General features: G+C 35.0%; 2 protein-coding genes across 2 annotated transcripts in view; one reads left to right on the top strand and one right to left on the bottom strand.

Annotated features, from left to right (window-relative positions):
* Nucleotides 1-582: 582 nt before the first annotated feature.
* On the bottom strand, nucleotides 583-8869 carry mob1a (MOB kinase activator 1A). The gene is made up of 6 exons (XM_056458845.1): nucleotides 8491-8869; nucleotides 5081-5247; nucleotides 4905-4998; nucleotides 3104-3237; nucleotides 2864-3027; nucleotides 583-1229 (listed from the first exon to the last, which is right to left on the bottom strand). Exons 1-6 carry the CDS (start codon nucleotides 8502-8504, stop codon nucleotides 1152-1154), a joined length of 651 nt encoding a protein of 216 aa, XP_056314820.1. The 5' UTR covers nucleotides 8505-8869; the 3' UTR covers nucleotides 583-1151.
* A 37-nt stretch (nucleotides 8870-8906) lies between these two features.
* mthfd2 (methylenetetrahydrofolate dehydrogenase (NADP+ dependent) 2, methenyltetrahydrofolate cyclohydrolase) overlaps nucleotides 8907-18966 on the top strand; it is a 20505-nt gene continuing 10445 nt past the window's right edge. Inside the window, exons 1-4 of the mRNA XM_056458844.1 lie at nucleotides 8907-9163; nucleotides 14283-14467; nucleotides 16894-17016; nucleotides 18574-18726. Coding sequence (XP_056314819.1) covers nucleotides 9084-9163; nucleotides 14283-14467; nucleotides 16894-17016; nucleotides 18574-18726 — 541 coding nt within the window. The 5' untranslated portion in view covers nucleotides 8907-9083. The remainder of the gene's footprint in view (nucleotides 9164-14282; nucleotides 14468-16893; nucleotides 17017-18573; nucleotides 18727-18966) is intronic.

Below are 18966 nucleotides of genomic sequence, written 5' to 3' on the forward strand. Positions count from 1 at the left end.
TCCAACAAACGTCTAATTGAGCTATATATATTGTAGTTTTGATAGCACAGATGATCATTAGATTAAAAATAAGTCACTTTAAAATGTACTGACCTCGCAACAACGTTTACAATAAAAACCTTTTACCCCTCTAACTTTGTAACACTTTAAAAATAATACAGTTAATGTAACATATCCGTTTATATATATATATATATATATATATATATATATATATATATATATATATATATATATATATATATATATATATATATATATATATATATATATATATATATCAACAAAATACCATATTATTTAAATATACTTTAAAAGTAAATAGTCTTGACTAACTTTAACTGGCATAAGACAAGATGCTCTTTAGATTCAAAATAAAAGTCCCATTGAAACGTCGTAAGCTCGCAAACAACGTTGAGAGAACAAAAATCTATTACAATACCTCCTTTCTAACATGCTGAAATGAAACAATTAAAACAACATACATATAGATTATTAAAAGCAAACTAATTCCTCATATTGTTGTTTTAAAAGTAAATAGTTATCTTGACTATCTTTAACCAATAACTGAACAAGACGCTCTTGTAAAAATCCATTCTAAAATTTATTTTTTAACTACAAATAAAACACACCAGATGTTTCCATTGTGCTCTAGATATTGCTTTAAGAGTAGATTTATCTACTACATGGGTGGGGGGGCATTGTAATAATCTTCATTATTGAATATGCGTTCACAGAGAAAGGAAGACATAAAATGACATTTGTCTCAACTTACAAAACAATAATAACAAAATTAATATTGACATTTCCCCCAAATCCTTTACTTCCAAACATTATAAAAGGACGAGACTAAAAATAGCCTATTTTAGTTTTACTTTCATAAAAAACAAACTCTGACATAGGTTTCATATCCTAATCCACCAGCAATACATGTCAAAAGATTACAGTGTAATACTGACAACGAAAACTGACAAAAAGAGAAACACACACACACAGATTTCACAAAGTCTCCTTCTACAAGCTTTGAGGAAGCACAGCTGAGATATTGCAAAGACAATCAGAGTGCAGAAACGGCACTTTCAGGTCCCAAAACGAGAACAGAAGAAACATGACTGTATTAAGGCTGAGCAATGTGGTATTAACTGCAATGTCTATCTATCCTTGCTGCCCAGTTTCTCAATGAGGTCCTGCAGGGGTGCCAGCTCTCTGCGGTCGATAAGATTGAACTCCTAAAAACAACAGCAGTAGAATATTGGATGAAACAGCTCAGACAGTGTCACATGTACACTACTGGTCAAACGCTTTAGATCAGCAAGGTTTGTTATAGGGCTGCACGATATTTTACACTGCGATATTTTTTTCTTTGCGATATAAATACAGTTTCATCACATGACCGCAACATTAAACAGATCTATTTGCCAAGTCATTAGTTTAAATTGACTGGGATGGTTTTGTAGAGGAGGTGGGGTGAAATACACTCACCGGCCACTTTATTAGGTACACCTGTCCAACTGCTCGTAAAGCAAATTTCTAATCATCCAATCACATGGCAGAAACTCAATGCATTTAGGCATGTAGACATGATCAAGATGATCTGCTGCAGTTCAAACAGAGCATCAGAATGAGGAAGAAAGGAGATTTAAGTGACTTTAAACGTGGCATGGTTGTTGGTGCCAGATGGGCTGGTGTCAGTATTTCAGAAACTGCTGATCTACTGGGATTTTCACGCACAACCATCTCTAGGGTTTACAGAGAATGGTCTGAAAACGAGGAAATATCCAGTGAGCGGCAGTTCTGTGGGCGCAAATGCCAGAGGTCAGAGGAAAATGGCCAGACTGGTTCCAGCTGATAGAAAGGCAACAGTAACTCAAATAAGCACTCGTTACAACCGAGGTCTGCAGAAGAGCATCTCTGAACACACAACACGTCCAACCTTGAGGCGGATGGGCTACAGCAGCAGAAGACCACACCGGGAGCCACTCCTGTCAGCTAAGAACAGGAAACTGAGGCTACAATTCACACAGGCTCACCAAAACTGGACAATAGAAGATTGGAGAAACGTTGCCTGGTCTGATGAGTCTCCATTTCTGCTGCCACATTCGGATGGTCGGGTCAGAATTTGGCGTCAACAACATGAAAGCATGGATCCATCCTGCCTTGTTTAAACGGTTCAGGCTGGTGGTGGTGGTGTAATGGTGTGGGGGATATTATCTTGGCACACTTTGGGCCCATTAGTACCAATTGAGCATCATGTCAACGCCACAGCCTACCTGAGTATTGTTGACATCCATCCCTTTAATGATCACAGTGTCTCCATCTTCTGATGGCTACTTCTAGCAGGATAACACACCATGTCATAAAGCCTGAATCATCTCAGACTGGTTTCTTGAACATGACAAGGAGTTCACTGTACTTAACTGGCCTCCACAGTCACCAGAACTCAATCCAATAGAGCACCTTCGGGATGTGGTGGAACGGAAGATTTGCATCATGGATGTGCAGCCCACAAATCTGCAGCATGTCAATATGGAGCAAAATCTCTGAGGAATATTTCCAGTAGCTTGTTGAATCTCTGCTACGAAGGATTAAGGCAGTTCTGAATGCAAAAGGGGGTCCAACCTGGTACTAGTAAGGTGTACCTAATAAAGTGGCCAGCACTATTTATTGTCTTGTAAGGGGTATGTAACACTTTTATTCAAGAAAAATTTCAGCTATAAGCCTGACAATAACGTTTCTATATTGTGTTGCTTTTTTTAAATAAATAAATAAAAAATCAGGCTTGATAAACAAGTGTTTAGGTAGTAGTAGTATTTGAGCAGTAGTGTGCTTACCAAAAACAAACCGTGCGTGTTCATACACTGACCTGTACAAAGAAGATAAAATGCTTGAAGGAGGTGTTAAGATGAGCCTCCTCCTGGAGCTGTATGACCGAGTCGAAATGCTGGTGGTAGATGTGAGCGTAAACTCTGAACAGACGCTTCAGGATCGTTTTAGCCACTGACATGAAGTTCTTGGGGAAAGGGACACCTGGGAAGAGGAGAAAAGGTTGTATGAAAAGATTTCACCGCTCCTCCAAGATTATAACCAATGTAATCATACAAACCGATCTTAGACGGGAAGAGAGTTTCGTCATCCAGCTGATCCTGAACCCAGGTCATCAAGTAGTCGATGTATTTCGGGGCAGAACACTTGATGGGTTTTTTGATGTTGGTGCCGTCTGCCCAGTGGTACTCATACCTGTCGATTTAAGGAAGTGATTTAATTTCAGGGAAAATATGTATATATACGTTTACATTCTTGAGGAAGGTGATCATTTATACACCACTCACATTTTTTAAACCTTTATGAGTTTCTTTCTTCTGTTGAACACAAAAGAAGATATAGACTTTTTCTCCTATTATTGGAGTCAATGGGTACTGTTTTTCAGCATTCTACAAAGGCTCTTTTTTTGTTTTCAACAGAATAAGATTTTTTTTCCTACCATGGGAGTCAATGGTTACCGGTTTTCATCATTCTTCAAAACATCATCTTTTGTGTTCAACAGAATAAGACTCTTTTCCTACTTTGGGAGTCAATGGTTACCGGTTTTGAACATTCTTCAAAATATATTTTTTCGTGTTCAACAGAATAAGCCTTTTTTTTCCTACTTTGGGAGTCAATGGTTACCGGTTTTGAACATTCTTCAAAATATCTTTTTTTTGTGTTCAACAGAATAAGATTTTTTTCCTACCATGGGAGTCAATGGTTACCAGTTTTTATCATTCTTCAAAATATCTTCTTTGTGTTTAACAGAAGACATTTTTATCCTACCATGGGAGTCAGTGGTTACCTGTGTTCAGCATTTTTCAAAACATCTTTTGTGTTCAGCAGAATAAGCCTTTTTTGACTATGGTGGTCAATGGTTACCGGTTTTAGATTTTTCGAAATAAATTTGTGTTCAACAGGATAAGATTTTTTTTTTCTTAATATAGGAGTCAATGGTTACCAGTTTTCATCATTCTTCAAAACATCGTCTTTTGTGTTCAACAGAATAAGACTTTTTTTTCCTACTTTGGGAGTCAATGGTTACCGGTTTTGAACATTCTTCAAAATATCTTTTTTTGTGTTCAACAGAATAAGCCTTTTTTTCCAACTATGGGAGCCAATGGTTACCAGTTTTCAGCATTTTTCAAAACATCATCTTTTGTGTTCAACAAAATAACTTTTTTTCCCATCAAGAGAGTCAATGGTTACCGATTTTCAGCATTTTCCAAAATATCTTATTTTGTGTTCAATAGAATAAGCCTTTTTCCTACCATGTGAGTCAATGATTACCGGTTTTCAGCATTCTTCAAAAGATCTTTCTTTGTGTTCCACAAAATAACTTTTTTTTTTCCCATCATGAGAGTCAATGTTTACCGGTTTTCAGCATTTTTCAAAACATCATCTTTTGTTCAACAAAATTGCTTTTTTTTCCATCATGCGAGTCAATGGTTACCGATTTTCAGCATTTTCCAAAATATCTTATTTTGTGTTCAATAGAATAAGCTTTTTTCCTACTATGGGAGCCAATGGTTACCGGTTTTCAGCATTTTTCAAAACATCATCTTTTGTTCAACAAAATAGCTTTTTTTTCCCATCATGCGAGTCAATGGTTACCGATTTTCAGCATTTTCCAAAATATCTTATTTTGTGTTCAATAGAATAAGCTTTTTTCCTACTATGAGAGTCAATGGTTACCGGTTTACAGCATTCTTCAAAATATCTTCTTTTGTGTTCAACAGAATAAAGAAACTCAAATTTCAGAACCACTTAAGGTAGAATAAATTTAAATTTGTAGTGAACTATCCCTTTAGGTGAAAGTTTTATAGAGTATATATCCATTTATTTACTAGAGTATAACCATAATATAAGTTTTGAATTACCTGGGCCCTGCTGACATTACGGAGCACTTGACTTCTGTGCAAAACTCAGTGATTGTGCCATACAGCATGTTGATCTGGTTGAAAAAGTCCACCGCTAAAAGGAAAACATAATTAAATGACACATAATTACGATGTATACTGCGTTTGTCCTCAAAAGCATCTCCACAGAGACTCACTGTTGACAGCGATCCACTCATTGAGGTCTTCTCCCTCGGGCAGCATCACCGCGGCTCGCAGATTTCCGCTTCCCAGAGTGGCTTCTGCGTGTTTGAGCAGCTCATACTGATGAGAGCCCTCTGGGATGTTTTTCTTCGGCTTGAATGTCTTCGATGAACGGTTTCCGCTGCAATCAAATGGTCAGAAATCTGATTATACAGTTGAAATCAGAATGATTAGACCCCCTGTTTATTTTATCCTCAATTTCTGTTTAAAGTAAAGATTTTCTTCAACACATTTCTAATCATAATAGTTTTCTCATTTCTAATAACTGATTGTTTTCTCTTTGCCATGATGACAGCACATAATATTAGACTAGATATCATTCAAGATACTAGTATTCAGCTTAAAGTGACATTTAAAAGGCTTAACTAGGTTAATTAGGGTAAAGTTAGGGTAATTAAGCAAGTCATTGTATAACAGTGGTTTGTTCTGTAGACAATCCAAAACAAATATTGCTTAAGGGGGCTAATAATATTGAATAGGGCTGCACAATATATCGTTTCAGCATTGATATTGCAATGTGCACATTTACAAGAGTCACATCGCAGGATCTGCAATGTCGAATCAGGATTATAGTTAAGCAGGCATTAAAAACACACATGATTGTGGAGTAATTGCAAAGCTTTACATCCAAATAGAGTTTTTAAAGCCATCTGGTGAGATTATATTCATAATAATACCATAAAAACATCCACATTACATGTCACAAAAAACTAGTGACAAAACACATTCAATAACTCTATTCATACTTCAAATCCAGTATATTTAATATTCTAATAGCACAAATGACATTTGAATCACCTTTTTCTTTACTTGAGGTTGCCTAAAAGGTCTTTTTGATGGCAAAAGCTGAATTTTTATATTTAAGGGATGGGAACGGTCTTCAAGAATGACATGTGCTTTTTGTTTAATTCTCATTAGATACATTTCATTTACTTGTTTTTGTGGTTTACCTACAATTGCACCTGCATTTTCTTTTTTTTTTAGCTTTTAGTCCACACCATGCAATCATGTTAAACTCACAACGCTTTTGACCAAATTCTTACATACCATCTCCAAAATATGTTGACTCTCACAAAAAAAAAAGTGTTGTAACCTCCTAATAAGATATAATCTCTGCATTGCTTTTTTAGAAATACATTTGACATTTTCAGCAAATGTCAATTTGCTATCAATAAATTTACCTAAATAATATCTCTGATTATTCAGACTGCCCATAAACCCATAAAGTACTTTTTATTTAAATTATATCTTTGTTTTCTTGTATTTATCAATGTTTTTAATGTGTTTATTATATATTTTTGCAAATAAGCTGCATGTTAAAATATACATTTTAACCTTTATTTTCTTAATGTAAAATTAAATACAATAAATTCACAAAAACTAACTGTATGTACAGTTCATTAGCCATATTTGTGATCAGATTTTACATGTGCAGTACGGAAGAAACATTCCAGTATTCATGGGGGCCCTTGGTTTTAATAATTTTAATATTAGTAATGATATTGTTAAAATCTTAATGGTATTTTTACCATATTCTTATATACCATCTCCAAAATACGTTGACTAACACAAAAGTTTTGTAACCTCTTAATAAGATATAATCTCTGCATTGCTTTATTAGAAATACATTTGACATGTCTAGCAAATGTCAATTTGCTATCAATAAGTGTACCTAAATATTGTCTCTGATTTATCAATTTATGTACAAATACTGTTAGACTGCCTATAAACCCATAAACTACTGTTTGTTTAGATTATATCTTTGTTTTCTTGAATTTACCGACGCTTTTAATGTGTTTATTATATTTTTTGTACATAAACTGCATGTTAAAATATATATTTTACCCTTTATCTTCTTAATGTAAAAATAAATACAATAAATTCACAAATAAAAACAAGTTCACTAACTGTATGTACAGTTCATTAGCCATATTTGTGATCAGATTTTACATGTGCAGTACGGAAGAAACGTTCCAGTATTCATGGGGGCCCTTGGTTTTAATAATTTTAATATTAGTAGTAATATCGTTCAAATCTTAATGGTTATAAACAGTTTTACAACAAATAATGGCAATTTATAAAAAATCGATAGGCTTCTTGGCCTAATTCCACAGCTGCTTACCTCACTTATTGACCATGCAATGATGTTAAAACTCACAATATTTTTTACCATATTCTTATATACCATCTCCAAAATACGTTGACTAACACAAAAGTGTTGTAACCTCCTAATAAGATATAATCTCTGCATTGCTTTATTAGAAATACATTTGAAATTTCTAGCAAATGCCAATTTATTATCAATAAGTGTACCTAAATATTGTCTCTGATTATTCAATTTATGCACCTGAATACTGTTAGACTGCCTATAAACCCATAAAGTACTGTTTGTTTAGATTATATCTTTGTTTTCTTTAATTTACCAATGCTTTTAATGTGTTTATTATATTTTTTGTACATAAACTGCATGTTAAAATATATATTTTACCCTTTATCTTCTTAATGTAAAAATAAATACAATAAATTCACAAAAACTAACTGTATGTACAGTTCATTAGCCATATTTGTGATCAGATTTTACATGTGCAGTATTGAAGAAACGTTCCAGTATTCATGGGGGCCCTTGGTTTTAATAATTTTAATATTAGTAGTAATATCGTTAAAATCTTAATGGTTATAAACAGTTTCACAACATATGATTGTAATGCTTTTAATGTGTTTATTATATTTTTTGTACATAAACTGCATGTTAATATATATATATATATATATATATATATATATATATATATATATATATATATATATATATATATATATATATATTTAGCCTTTATCTTCTTAATGTAAAAATAAATACAATAAATTCACAATTAAAAACAAGTTAACTAACTATATTTACAGTTCATTAGCCATTTTGAGATCAGATTTTACATAATTTCATTTATTTATCGATGCTTTTACTTTGTTTATTATATTTTATGCAGATACACTCCCATACAGAATCATCTAAGTTAATTAATTGTTTCCAAATAGAGTTTTTAAAGCCATCTGGTAAGATTATATTCATAATAATCCCACAAAAAGAGAATATCGCAGTGTCAGACGTAGATAAAATACATGGTTTCGTTCTGTGTTTACGCGCACAGCGGAACAGACATGTCAACCGGAAATGCGGTTAACTGTTACTTTTAAAGTTTAATGTTTTTCGGAACAAGCAAAAGTTGTTTGCTTTACTTTTAAAGTCGGAGAACTTCCCCATGTTCATTATTTCGATGATAAACAACAGTTTAGCGAGTAAATACATTGGGGTAAGTCAATATAACATGCTAATCAACTGTTGAATCGGCAAAAATATACTTACAATAAGAAACTCATCTCCGCTTGTCCTTAATCTTCAAAATAGAAACGTTTAAAAGTCAAAACAAACCAGTAATATAAGCAAATCAGTTCTTAAAGTCCATAAAACTGCGTTTATAAGTGCTCCTCGAAGTTCGATGTTTAAGCGAACGGTATCAGTAGGCGTAGAAGAAGTAGACTCAGGAAATGTCTACGATTGGTTCTTTCCGAGTGCCAAGGATTTAAATGTTTAATTCAGTACAGAATTAAGAAAACTTGTCGTTTATTTGTACTAAATGTTGTTAGGATTGCAGAGCACTTGTTACAATACAAAACTAAGCAATTATCCTTAGTTAAAACTACTTGCTGGCTCCTAAAACGCTGTTGCTAATCCGCGCATGCGCGTTTCTGCTCAATGGGCGGTAGTTTGTCATCGTGGATGTATGATCATGTAGTGACGCTTTAGCCACGCACAGGGCATTGGGGTTATAAGCTGCCACTAAATATTTAGTGTGCACACCTTTCTGCCTTTCCCCATCTAGTCTATTTAGTCTCGCATACGCGCGCTTAAGCGGTTTGTGAGTATTTATTTAATTTAATCTTATTTATACACACACAATGGCTACGATCCGGGCATTGCGGAAACTCTGCCGGCATTTCCACCATCAAACATGTAGTTTTCATTTGTCATCTTCAAGGTAAGTGTCCTAAATAGCATCTATTTTCATTTGTGAGTGTAATAAACACGGGATTAGCATGTTACTAGCACTAGCGTTCATCGTTCGCTTTAAACTGATTGTCATAGAAACTGTTCTGTCATTAACTCATGATTAGCTTCACATATGTTGTAATAATATGAGTATTAAAGTTAAATGTGTTTATAATGTTTGAAATCTGCGACTTGTTCTCGGTGTTTTAGTTATGTAACAAACGCCGGTTAATTGTTCGGTTGGTGTGCGCGCCCCCGAGCGGCTCGCCGGGTCCCGGAGCTCCGGCTGATGTAATGTCAGAAAGCGCTTGCACACACTCACACACACACACATACACACACACCGGCGAGGCATCAGGTTTCTACAGGGACACACTGCTGCTAATTCAGTGCTCATGTGTTGGGTTTCCTCTCTGATGATTTTACGCAATAGTATACGCATGATTGCTCAAATTTAGCACACACCCTTGTTCATTTGTGCCTCGTCGTCAGTGATTTAGTAAATTAATTTACAGGATTCTGCACGCATGACAGATAGTTCTCATGCACTTTTATCCTCATGAGGCATTTGGGTCCGTTTAGATATTTTTATCAAACTAAACTTTTTTTATATAGATGTAAACATTATAATAAAACAGATATTTGAGATTGTCTTTAGATGTCAAATTTAGGATTTTTTAAAAGGATGTTTTTTGCTGAAATTGCTGAGTTGTTTTAGTATCATAAAACAAATAAATTAGTTTTATTTGCTAAAACAAATAACTCATTTTTTTCTTGTTATTTTCACATATCATAGGTTGTACATTCAATAATATGCTGTAATTGCATACAACAGAATTGATGTAAATGACCAAAACAATTTTGTGTAGGAAGGATTGGGGAGGTTCCCAAAGTCTCCTGAATTTGTCCTGTTTGTGGTTGAGGTTAGGCATGGGCTGGTATAAGATTCTGACAGTATGATAACCTTGGATAAAAATATCATGGTATCACGGTATTGTGCTCACTGCTCTAAAATACATTACTTTTAAATGTCTGGATAAAAAAAACGATAACTTTTTCCCCTTTGAAAACAATATATTTTATTTTTTGAAAATTATTGTATAATAATAAATATTTTGTGTAATATTTTGGACCGTAAACATGTCAAATGAATCAGTAGCTATGTTTCCATCTAAAAATGTGAATGGGGTATATGCCGAGCTAGTGTGTTTCCCATACTGATAAATTTCCGGAGACCGGTTATTGTGAGATTTCTTTCCATTTTATACGGTTCCTTTTACAGCATCGATGTTGTAATGTAATTAAAATACAATCAGTTAAACAGACTTTGGCATTCATTTAGTTGTTCAAGCCTAAAACGAGACAAAAAGCCGTTTACTCGCATGCGCCGCTCAGAATCGGCAGGCTAGCGCAGAAGCTCCATTGATTATACTGGGGTAAAATAAATGCTCATATTATAAAGACATGCCGGGGAAATGTTATTTAATGCAGTGCTTCTTGTATGAGTCTGAGACCCACTTTATATCAGATATCACTCAGCCAGTAAAGATTGCTGATTTTTAAAGAAAACAGACCTTAAACGCGCCGATTTTGCATTGACATATAGTTCACCAGAAACGATTAACCCAGGTACTGGCAAATTCAAAGTCCTATTATCATGCTTCGGCATATACCCTATTAACTTTATTTGCAAAACTGGAATATGGCATAAAAGACGTGCGAATAAAGCCGCGTTTCCATCCAACGAGTCAAAGTGAACAAAATCGTCACTTCCTGATTATCTGGTTCCAAATATCCACAGTAAAAGAGGAATTTGCTGCGGTAGGAGAAGCTGCATGAATCTTTTCTTCATTTAATAAATTACTTGTGCCTCAGAAGGCAATCCTGACTCGCAGTGAACGCGCGGTGGCGTTTGAAGGCATGAGACGCGAAGCACAGACATTTAATGTTTACCTTTACAGAATTCGCAGATCCTTTTTTAATGAATTTCAATTCACCTTTATTTGTATAGCGCTTTTACAATGTAGATTGTTTCAAAGCAGCGTCACATAGAAGATCATAGTAAACAGTGTTCAGTTTTCAGTGTTTGAGTTCAGTTCAGTTGAGCTCAGTTCAGTGTGGTTTAATAATCACTACTGAGAGTCCAAACACTGAGGAGCAAATCCAACGATGCGCAGCTCTACAGATCCTGAATAATACAAGCCAGTGGTGACAGCGGCGAGTAAAAAAATTCACCAATTGGCAAAAGTGAAGAATCAAAAATCCTCGAGAGAAACCAGGCTCAGTTGGACATGGCCATTTCTCCGCTGGCCAAACGTCTTGTGCAGAGCTGCAGTCTAGGCGCTGGAGAAGCTGGACGTCAGCGAGACTCATCTGTCCCCGGAGCATCACATCAGTCTTATGCTCTCCATGACCACCACAGCAGCTGCTCAGGATACGGCCTGGTCCAGGATTATGGAAACCTTGGGATCATCTCGTCGCTGGTCTTGGATCGAATCAGTGAAGCTACATAGTCTGAGGGCCTCGGGATGAGTATCCCCAGGTGGAAATGGAGAATAAAGAAAATAATTAGCGTAGCTGCTGTTCATAGTGTATATAAACGAGATGAAGAAACCTGTGTGGAGCGCGTTCATGTATCATACCGCTAAGTGATGCACTGAGTATATGCTTTACTAAAAAGATAGGTCTTTAATCTAGTTTTAAACAGCGATCGTGTGTCTGAGCTTCGGACATTATCAGGAAGGCTATTACAAAATTTAGGAGCCATAAATGAGAAGGCTCGACCTCCTTTAGTCAACTTTGCTGTTTGAGGTACTATGAGAAGCCCTGAGTTTTGAGATCTTAAAGAGCGGGTTGGATTGTAGCGAGACAGAAGGTTAGTTAGATAAACAGGAGCTAGATTATTTAAAGCTTTATAGGTATGAAGCAGTATTTTAAATTCAATACGAAACTTAACAGGCAGCCAGTGTAAGGAGGATAAAATTGGGGTGATATGATCATATTTTCTAGACCTGGTAAGAACTCTGAAGTCAAAGCTGAAGTTTGTTAATAGAGGATGCTGGGCAGCCAGCAAACATACAGTAATCCAGCCTAGAAGTCATAAAAGCATGGTCCTTTTACAAAACAATGGCAAATTCACACAATTTCATTCAAAGAATGCATTTTATCATGTGTTAGACATACGCTGATATTCAATAATTCAATATATCATGATAATGAACTTGCTCAATATTGACATCATAGGAAGTTCAAAATATCATGAAGAATATATTGTCTTATAATTATTATTTTAGTTTAATATAATAATTAGTTTAATATAAATAGTTAGTTTAATAGTTCACAATTAGCAATTTCACACGTTGAAATATTGATTTAAAAAAGTTATTGTTTGTTAAATTGTCCATATGTCTTCATTTAGTCACAGCAGCACACAGCTTATCTTTAGAGCACAGCTTTGACTCCCAGTGTATCTGGATTTCTGAGCAACACTTGTATGAACAGATAAGTTGCACAGGAAAAACTCGTACTCACTCATTTTTGTTCCAAGTGAAGAAGGTCTGTTGCCAATTTCAAGGGTTGGGTCTAAGTACACTCCCTTGTTCTGTAGTCAGGGAACTTATTAGGGAGTCTGCTGTTTTAAAGGGTTAGTTCACCCAAAAATAGTCTGGTGTGAACACAGCATAAGTTGTTTAGATAATTTAAGATTTGGCCTTTCTAGCTCCATTTACAAGTCCAACGAATTCAAATAAAGCACATCCATCCATAATAAAAAGGTAGGGATGCACAGAAATGAACATTTTGGGGCAAAACCAAAGACTTTTATTCACCCCTGAGAATGGTATGAGGCACTTTTCTGAGCAGACCATAGCCATTGTAGAACTGGAAATATAATATAAATCAAAAATACCTTGGACTGAAAGAAGAGAGTCAAATACACTTGAGGATGCCTTGAGGGTAAATAAATAATGGGATAATTTTCATTTTTTGCATGAACTAACCCTTTTAATCCCTGTCTCAATCACAAAATCCTTCCAGTGCAATGAAACCTTCGCTCCCTAAAAAAGTCCAACAATGCACAATGAAAATCTGGGAGAATTGATGATCACTATGTTCACTATGTGAAAGTTGTAAATCGTGAAACACCTCCCCAAACATATCGACACTCATTAGACTCAGTTATTTAGTTATATTTAACCATAAACAAGCATTTTTAGAAAGTACAGAGCAATCTAGAATATATTTCTAATTGATAATTGGTTGAAATGTTGCTGTTATGTGAACCAGTCAAATTCTTTACTTATATTTTACATATTACATACAAAGTTTTCTACAGCTAGGATATATTATACTAAAATACAGCAAAATTTACTGTAGTTAGAACTAAAGTATAAGTGCAAGCCTGGTGATCGTGACAGATACAGCGTTTAATTATCAGTTTAATAAAGAGAGTTCACACAATATTTACATTCTCTCAAGTGGTTGCAAACCTTTATGAGTTTTTATATATTGAACGCACATCAATGTTTTGAAGCAAGCCAAAAACCTGTGAAAACAAATACTATGGAAGCCAATGGTTACAGGTTTCCAGCATTTTTCAAAACATCTCCTTTTGTGTTCAACAGAAAAAAAAGAATTGTATAAAAGTTTGAAAAGTAAATGTCAGAATATTCATTTTTGGTTGAGCCATCGCTTTAACACTGTGCTGGATTATTCATTAACAGTGTTGTAATGAATGAAATGCTATAATATATGAAGTATAATTATTATAATATGTTGTTTTTTTTATTGTGGGCAATGAGGATCCTCTCATCCCCTTCAGTCCTCTTCTTTACCAGATAAGAGACTGTTGTCAAATGCAAAAAGTATGAATATGCATTTCATCATATTCATACAGTGCAAAAATGCTTCTTAATTTTTGTTTTTGTCTTGTTTTTAGTCCAAATATCTAAAAAAAATTTAAATCAAGAAGCATTTTCTAGACGACAACAACAAATATTGTCTCGTTTTCACAAATAATGTCAAAAATAAGTGAGTTTTTTTTCTTAAAACAAGCAAAATAATCTTCCAGATTAAGTAAAACAGTCTTATTTTCAATCCTCTTTTTCTAGACAAGATGCTGTGGTGATCTCCGGTCGGAAACTGGCCCGGCAGATACGCAATGAAGCACGTGATGATGTGGAGGAGTGGGTTTCTGCTGGAAATCGACGGCCTCACCTGAGCGTGGTTTTAGTGGGCGACAATCCAGCCAGTCACTCTTACGTCCTCAATAAGACCCGCGCAGCAGCTGAAGTGGGTAAGACACTCTTCGTTACGTTGCCAGATCATTCCCTGGTCATCCTATATACAGTTAAAGGCAGAATTATTAGCCCACTTGAATTATTAGCCCCCCTGTATTTTTTTTTCTCTCTAATTTCCGCTCTTTCTATCACAAATGAAGATATTATGAATGTAAAAAAAAACAGCTATTGACTTTCATAGTATAAACCAAAAAATATGGAAGTCAATGGCTGTTTCAGTATATTTTCATTTGTGTTTTACAGAAGAACAAAAGTAAATCAGATTTGGATTGATTAGAGGATGAATAAATAATGAAAGAATCTTTATTTCCGGGTGAACTATCCCTTTAAAATAATTAAAAGCTGAATAGTAAATGAAATCAGATATGAGTCTGCTTGTCTTCAGTCTTGCTGTAGTCTGCATGTGGTGTCACTTTCTGCTGTTGGCTGTGTGTACAGTATGTAAACCTATTTATAGTTCACATCATGTGACTCCTTACAGTTTCTCACACTGCTGCTGTACAAGCAAATATAGCCAGAAAGAAACCTCACTGCAAGAAATGCTTTTATTTCTTCTGTTTTTACACGCTCCGCAGGCTTTTAATATGTGAGCAGATCTTAATAAAGAGAATCTTGTAATTGCATGCACAAAAACTGACATTAACTTTGAGATTAACATTGAAAAATGACATTAAGTCACGAAAAATAGAAATAAATCATGCAGAAATATTGTGATATGTTTCTGGTCTTCAATCCCTTGGCACTTCAATCGCTGTCTGGTTCGGCTCAGCTGCCAAAATCGACCTCCGTAGACTACAGCGAATAGTCCGGACTGCTGAACAAATCACTGACACAACCCTTCCTACACTTCAAGAACTGTACTCTTCCAGAGTGAGTAAAAGGGCTCGCAAAATCACTCTGGACGCCTCACACCCAGCACACTACCTGTTCGAACTGTAACCGTCTGGTCGGCGCTTCAGAGCACCGAGCACAAAAACAGCCAGACACAGGAAAAGTTTCTTTCCTCAGGCTGTCTACCTTATGAACAGTTAAATATTCCCCTACTGTGCAATAAATATGTGCAATACTTTCTCATAAGCACTTGTACACAGCACCTTATATCAATATACAATGCAATACTTTCTACATTCGCACTTGTACACAGCACCTTATAACCTGTATATTTATAACAATCTGTACATACAACTCAACATCCAGGTTTCTTGACTAACTGCATCTGTTTAATGTTTATCGTCTTTTTTTTCCATATTTATTTTGTGTTGTCACATGTCACTTTATGTACACTGGAAGCTTCTGTAGCCAAAACAAATTCCTTGTGTGTGTGAAGCACACTTGGCAATAAAACTGATTCTGATTCTGGTCCTCCATTTAGATAAATAAAACATTAAAATAACGTGCAGATCATCACATATGCTGATCCTAAAATCTGCAGAAATTGTCTATGAGGATAGTTCACCCAAAAATAAAGTTTCTTTCTTTGAGTTGAAAAAAAAAAAGAGATATTTTGAAGAATGTTTGATTAAACTACCATTGACTTCCACAGCAGTTGTTTTTCCTACTATGGACGTCAATGGTTACAGTTTCCAACATTCTTCTTTTGTGTTCAACAGTAACAGTCATAAAGGTTGTGAATCATGTGAGTGTGAATGAGTAAATTTGTATTTTTATTTTATTTTTTATATTTTGGTGAACTGTCCCTTTAAAGTTTGTAGATTGTCTCAGACAGCAAGTCAAATGCGAAAATCAGAGCATCATTCTTTGCAAAAAAATAAGCTTTTTTTTTACTTGTGCTTTTCTTATCCAAATACCTAAAAATGTCCTAAATTAAGCATTTTCTAGACAAGCAAAATATATTGTCTTGTTTTCAGAAATTGAGTAAATCTGCCAATGGGTAAGGAAAATCATCTTATTTCAAAGCGAAAACAATATTATTATGCTTATTCCATTGGCAGGTCATTTAGCTTGTTTTAAGGAAAAACTGCTCCCACTTTATATTAAGTGACCTTAATAACTGTACATTTAAGTTAGTCATTTGGTACAGTGCACTTCTTATGTACATGTTTTTACATTGTAGTTATATTTTTTAAATCTACACATATTTGTATCTGTAATTAATTTCTGTTATTACATTTATAATAACTCATTTGCTACACCGTAACGCACCTTTAAACCTACCTATACTACCAAACCTCAATAGTACCAAAAGTGTTGTGCAATACAATATGAACACAATAAGTACATTGTACTTATTTTTTGATGTAAGTATCTAATAGTTAAGGCCACTTAATATAAAATGGGACCAAAAACAATCACTTAATTTTCTTAAAACAAGACGATAATTTTACTCCTTTATTTAAGAATTTTCACATATTTAAACAAGTATTAATCTTTTCTTTTGACTGTTTTCTCTTGTTTTCTGTAGGTATCAGCAGCGAGACCATCTTGAAACCTTCTAATATCAGCGAAGAGGAGCTGCTTGATCTCATTGTGAAACTAAACTCAGATCACAGAGTAGACGGGCTGTTGGTTCAGCTACCACTTCCTGGTAGGTTAACAGAAGCGCTACAGCTGATGAGCAAGAGCTGATGTGGGTTTTAGAAAAAAACAAAACCCAAAAATGTAAATTTTGTCATCATTTACTCATCCTGTTAAAAACCACTGCCTTCATCTCAGGGAGCTTTTTCAGTTCAATCATGACAATTTGCATTTGTATAATGTTGTTATTATTATTATTATTATTATTATTATTATTATTATTATTATTAGCAGTATTATTGATTATGTGCATATTTATATTTGTTTTAATAAAAACAAGTTTAGATTTGTCCACCTGTGGGGTTTTGGAGACGTCTGCATCACCATATGGGGCATAAGAACAGGACGTGTGTTTGGATATAACTCAGTTTCTTGACCACATTTCTTTATTATTGTTCATTTATTCCTTTGCTGAAATTTAGAAATAGTTTTGAAACAAATCTTTGCGCTTAACAAACAAAATTAAATATGTAGGTTAATGGATGTCTTCAGTGGAGTGCGTACAACACTGTTTCCTTATCTAGAAAAGTAAAGGAGTAAAGAGTAAAAGTGAAGTAAAGAGAAAGTAAAGAGGCTGAATGGAGGAGGGTCATTCTTTATCCTCGCGCTGCAGATGCTCTGTTTAACTGTTTTCTTGCTAGTGAAGCGTTTAGTTTTTCCTCTTGCAAAGTCCGCCATGTAAATAGCAAATGCACGACGCAACTGACTCTTAAAGGGAATGTGAGATGAGACTCTGATTGGTTTAATGCACGTTATTCTCAAAACACACCCAGAACTCATTAAGAGAATAAGCACAACCCTGTTAGACCATGCGCCAGGGTGCAGAGCGTATTTATCCATCCTTAAAATAGCAAAAGTAGTTTCTGACACACTCTTAATACTTTTGCGCGATGAGCTTTCGATTTTTGCGCCTAGATCGTTAAAATAGAGCCCATTGACTTCCATTGTATATTTAGTTCCTACTATGTATATCATTAGCTATGTTTCCATCCAAAAATGTGAATTATGCGAGAATTTTCATTTTTAGGTGAACTATGCCTTTAAGCTTAAATGTCAATATGACCTCATTCATTCATTCATTTTCTTTTCGGCTTAGTCCCTTTATTAATCCGGGGTTGCCACAGCGGAATGAACCGCCAACTTATCCAGCACATGTTTTACACAGCAGATGCCCTTCCAGCCACAACCCATCTCTGGGAAACATCCATACACACTCATTCGCACTCATACACTATGGACAATTTAGCCTACCCAATTCACCAGTACAACATGTCTTTGGACTGTGGGGGAAACCTGAGCATCCGGAGGAAATTCACGTGAATGCAGGGAGAACATGCAAACTTCACACAGAAACGCCAACTGACCCAGCCGAGGCTCGAACCAGCGACCTTCTTGCTGTGAGGCGACAGCACTACCTACTGCGTCGCCCAATATGGCCTTTTCAAACCAAATTTTTCACTTTAGTTTAGTTCTGTTCAGTCTTTATTGAGCTAGAGTTTTACAAAGGCATAAGCAAGCTTTATAAATTACACTGGATTTGTCACACTGTTTTTCCTCTCGTGCGCAGATCACATCGATGAACGGCGTGTATGTAATGCCGTGTGCCCAGGGAAAGATGTCGATGGTTTCCATGTGGTCAATGTGGGTCGCATGTGCCTGGATCAGTCAACTATGTTACCTGCCACACCATGGGGAGTTTGGGAGATCATCAAACGCACAGGTGAGCGAACCATAACATTAATCAGATTTATTATATTCAGCTACAATGACCATACAAATCCTGTAAACATGCATTGAATAAGGCTGCATTTACACTGTAGATCTTGATGGTCAATTTTGATTTTGTCATCGAATTATTATTATTATTATTATTTTTTATTTATTTTTTTGTTTATTAAATAATTTTTAAATATATTTTTTTATTTTTTTATTAATTTTAATTTTAATTAATTTAATATTT

The sequence above is a fragment of the Danio aesculapii genome, chromosome 5 (genome assembly GCF_903798145.1).
Source record: "Danio aesculapii chromosome 5, fDanAes4.1, whole genome shotgun sequence".
NCBI classification, from domain to species: Eukaryota; Metazoa; Chordata; class Actinopteri; order Cypriniformes; family Danionidae; genus Danio; species Danio aesculapii.

What these genes read in the sequence shown, in the direction of transcription:
- mob1a (XM_056458845.1), bottom strand. An exon ending in TCTCTTCCCGTCTAAGATCG is followed by an intron (nt 3,028 to 3,103) that starts GTTTGTATGATT and finishes TCCTCTTCCCAG; the next exon opens with GTGTCCCTTTCCCCAAGAAC. An exon ending in ATTTTATCTTCTTTGTACAG is followed by an intron (nt 1,230 to 2,863) that starts GTCAGTGTATGA and finishes TGTTGTTTTTAG; the next exon opens with GAGTTCAATCTTATCGACCG.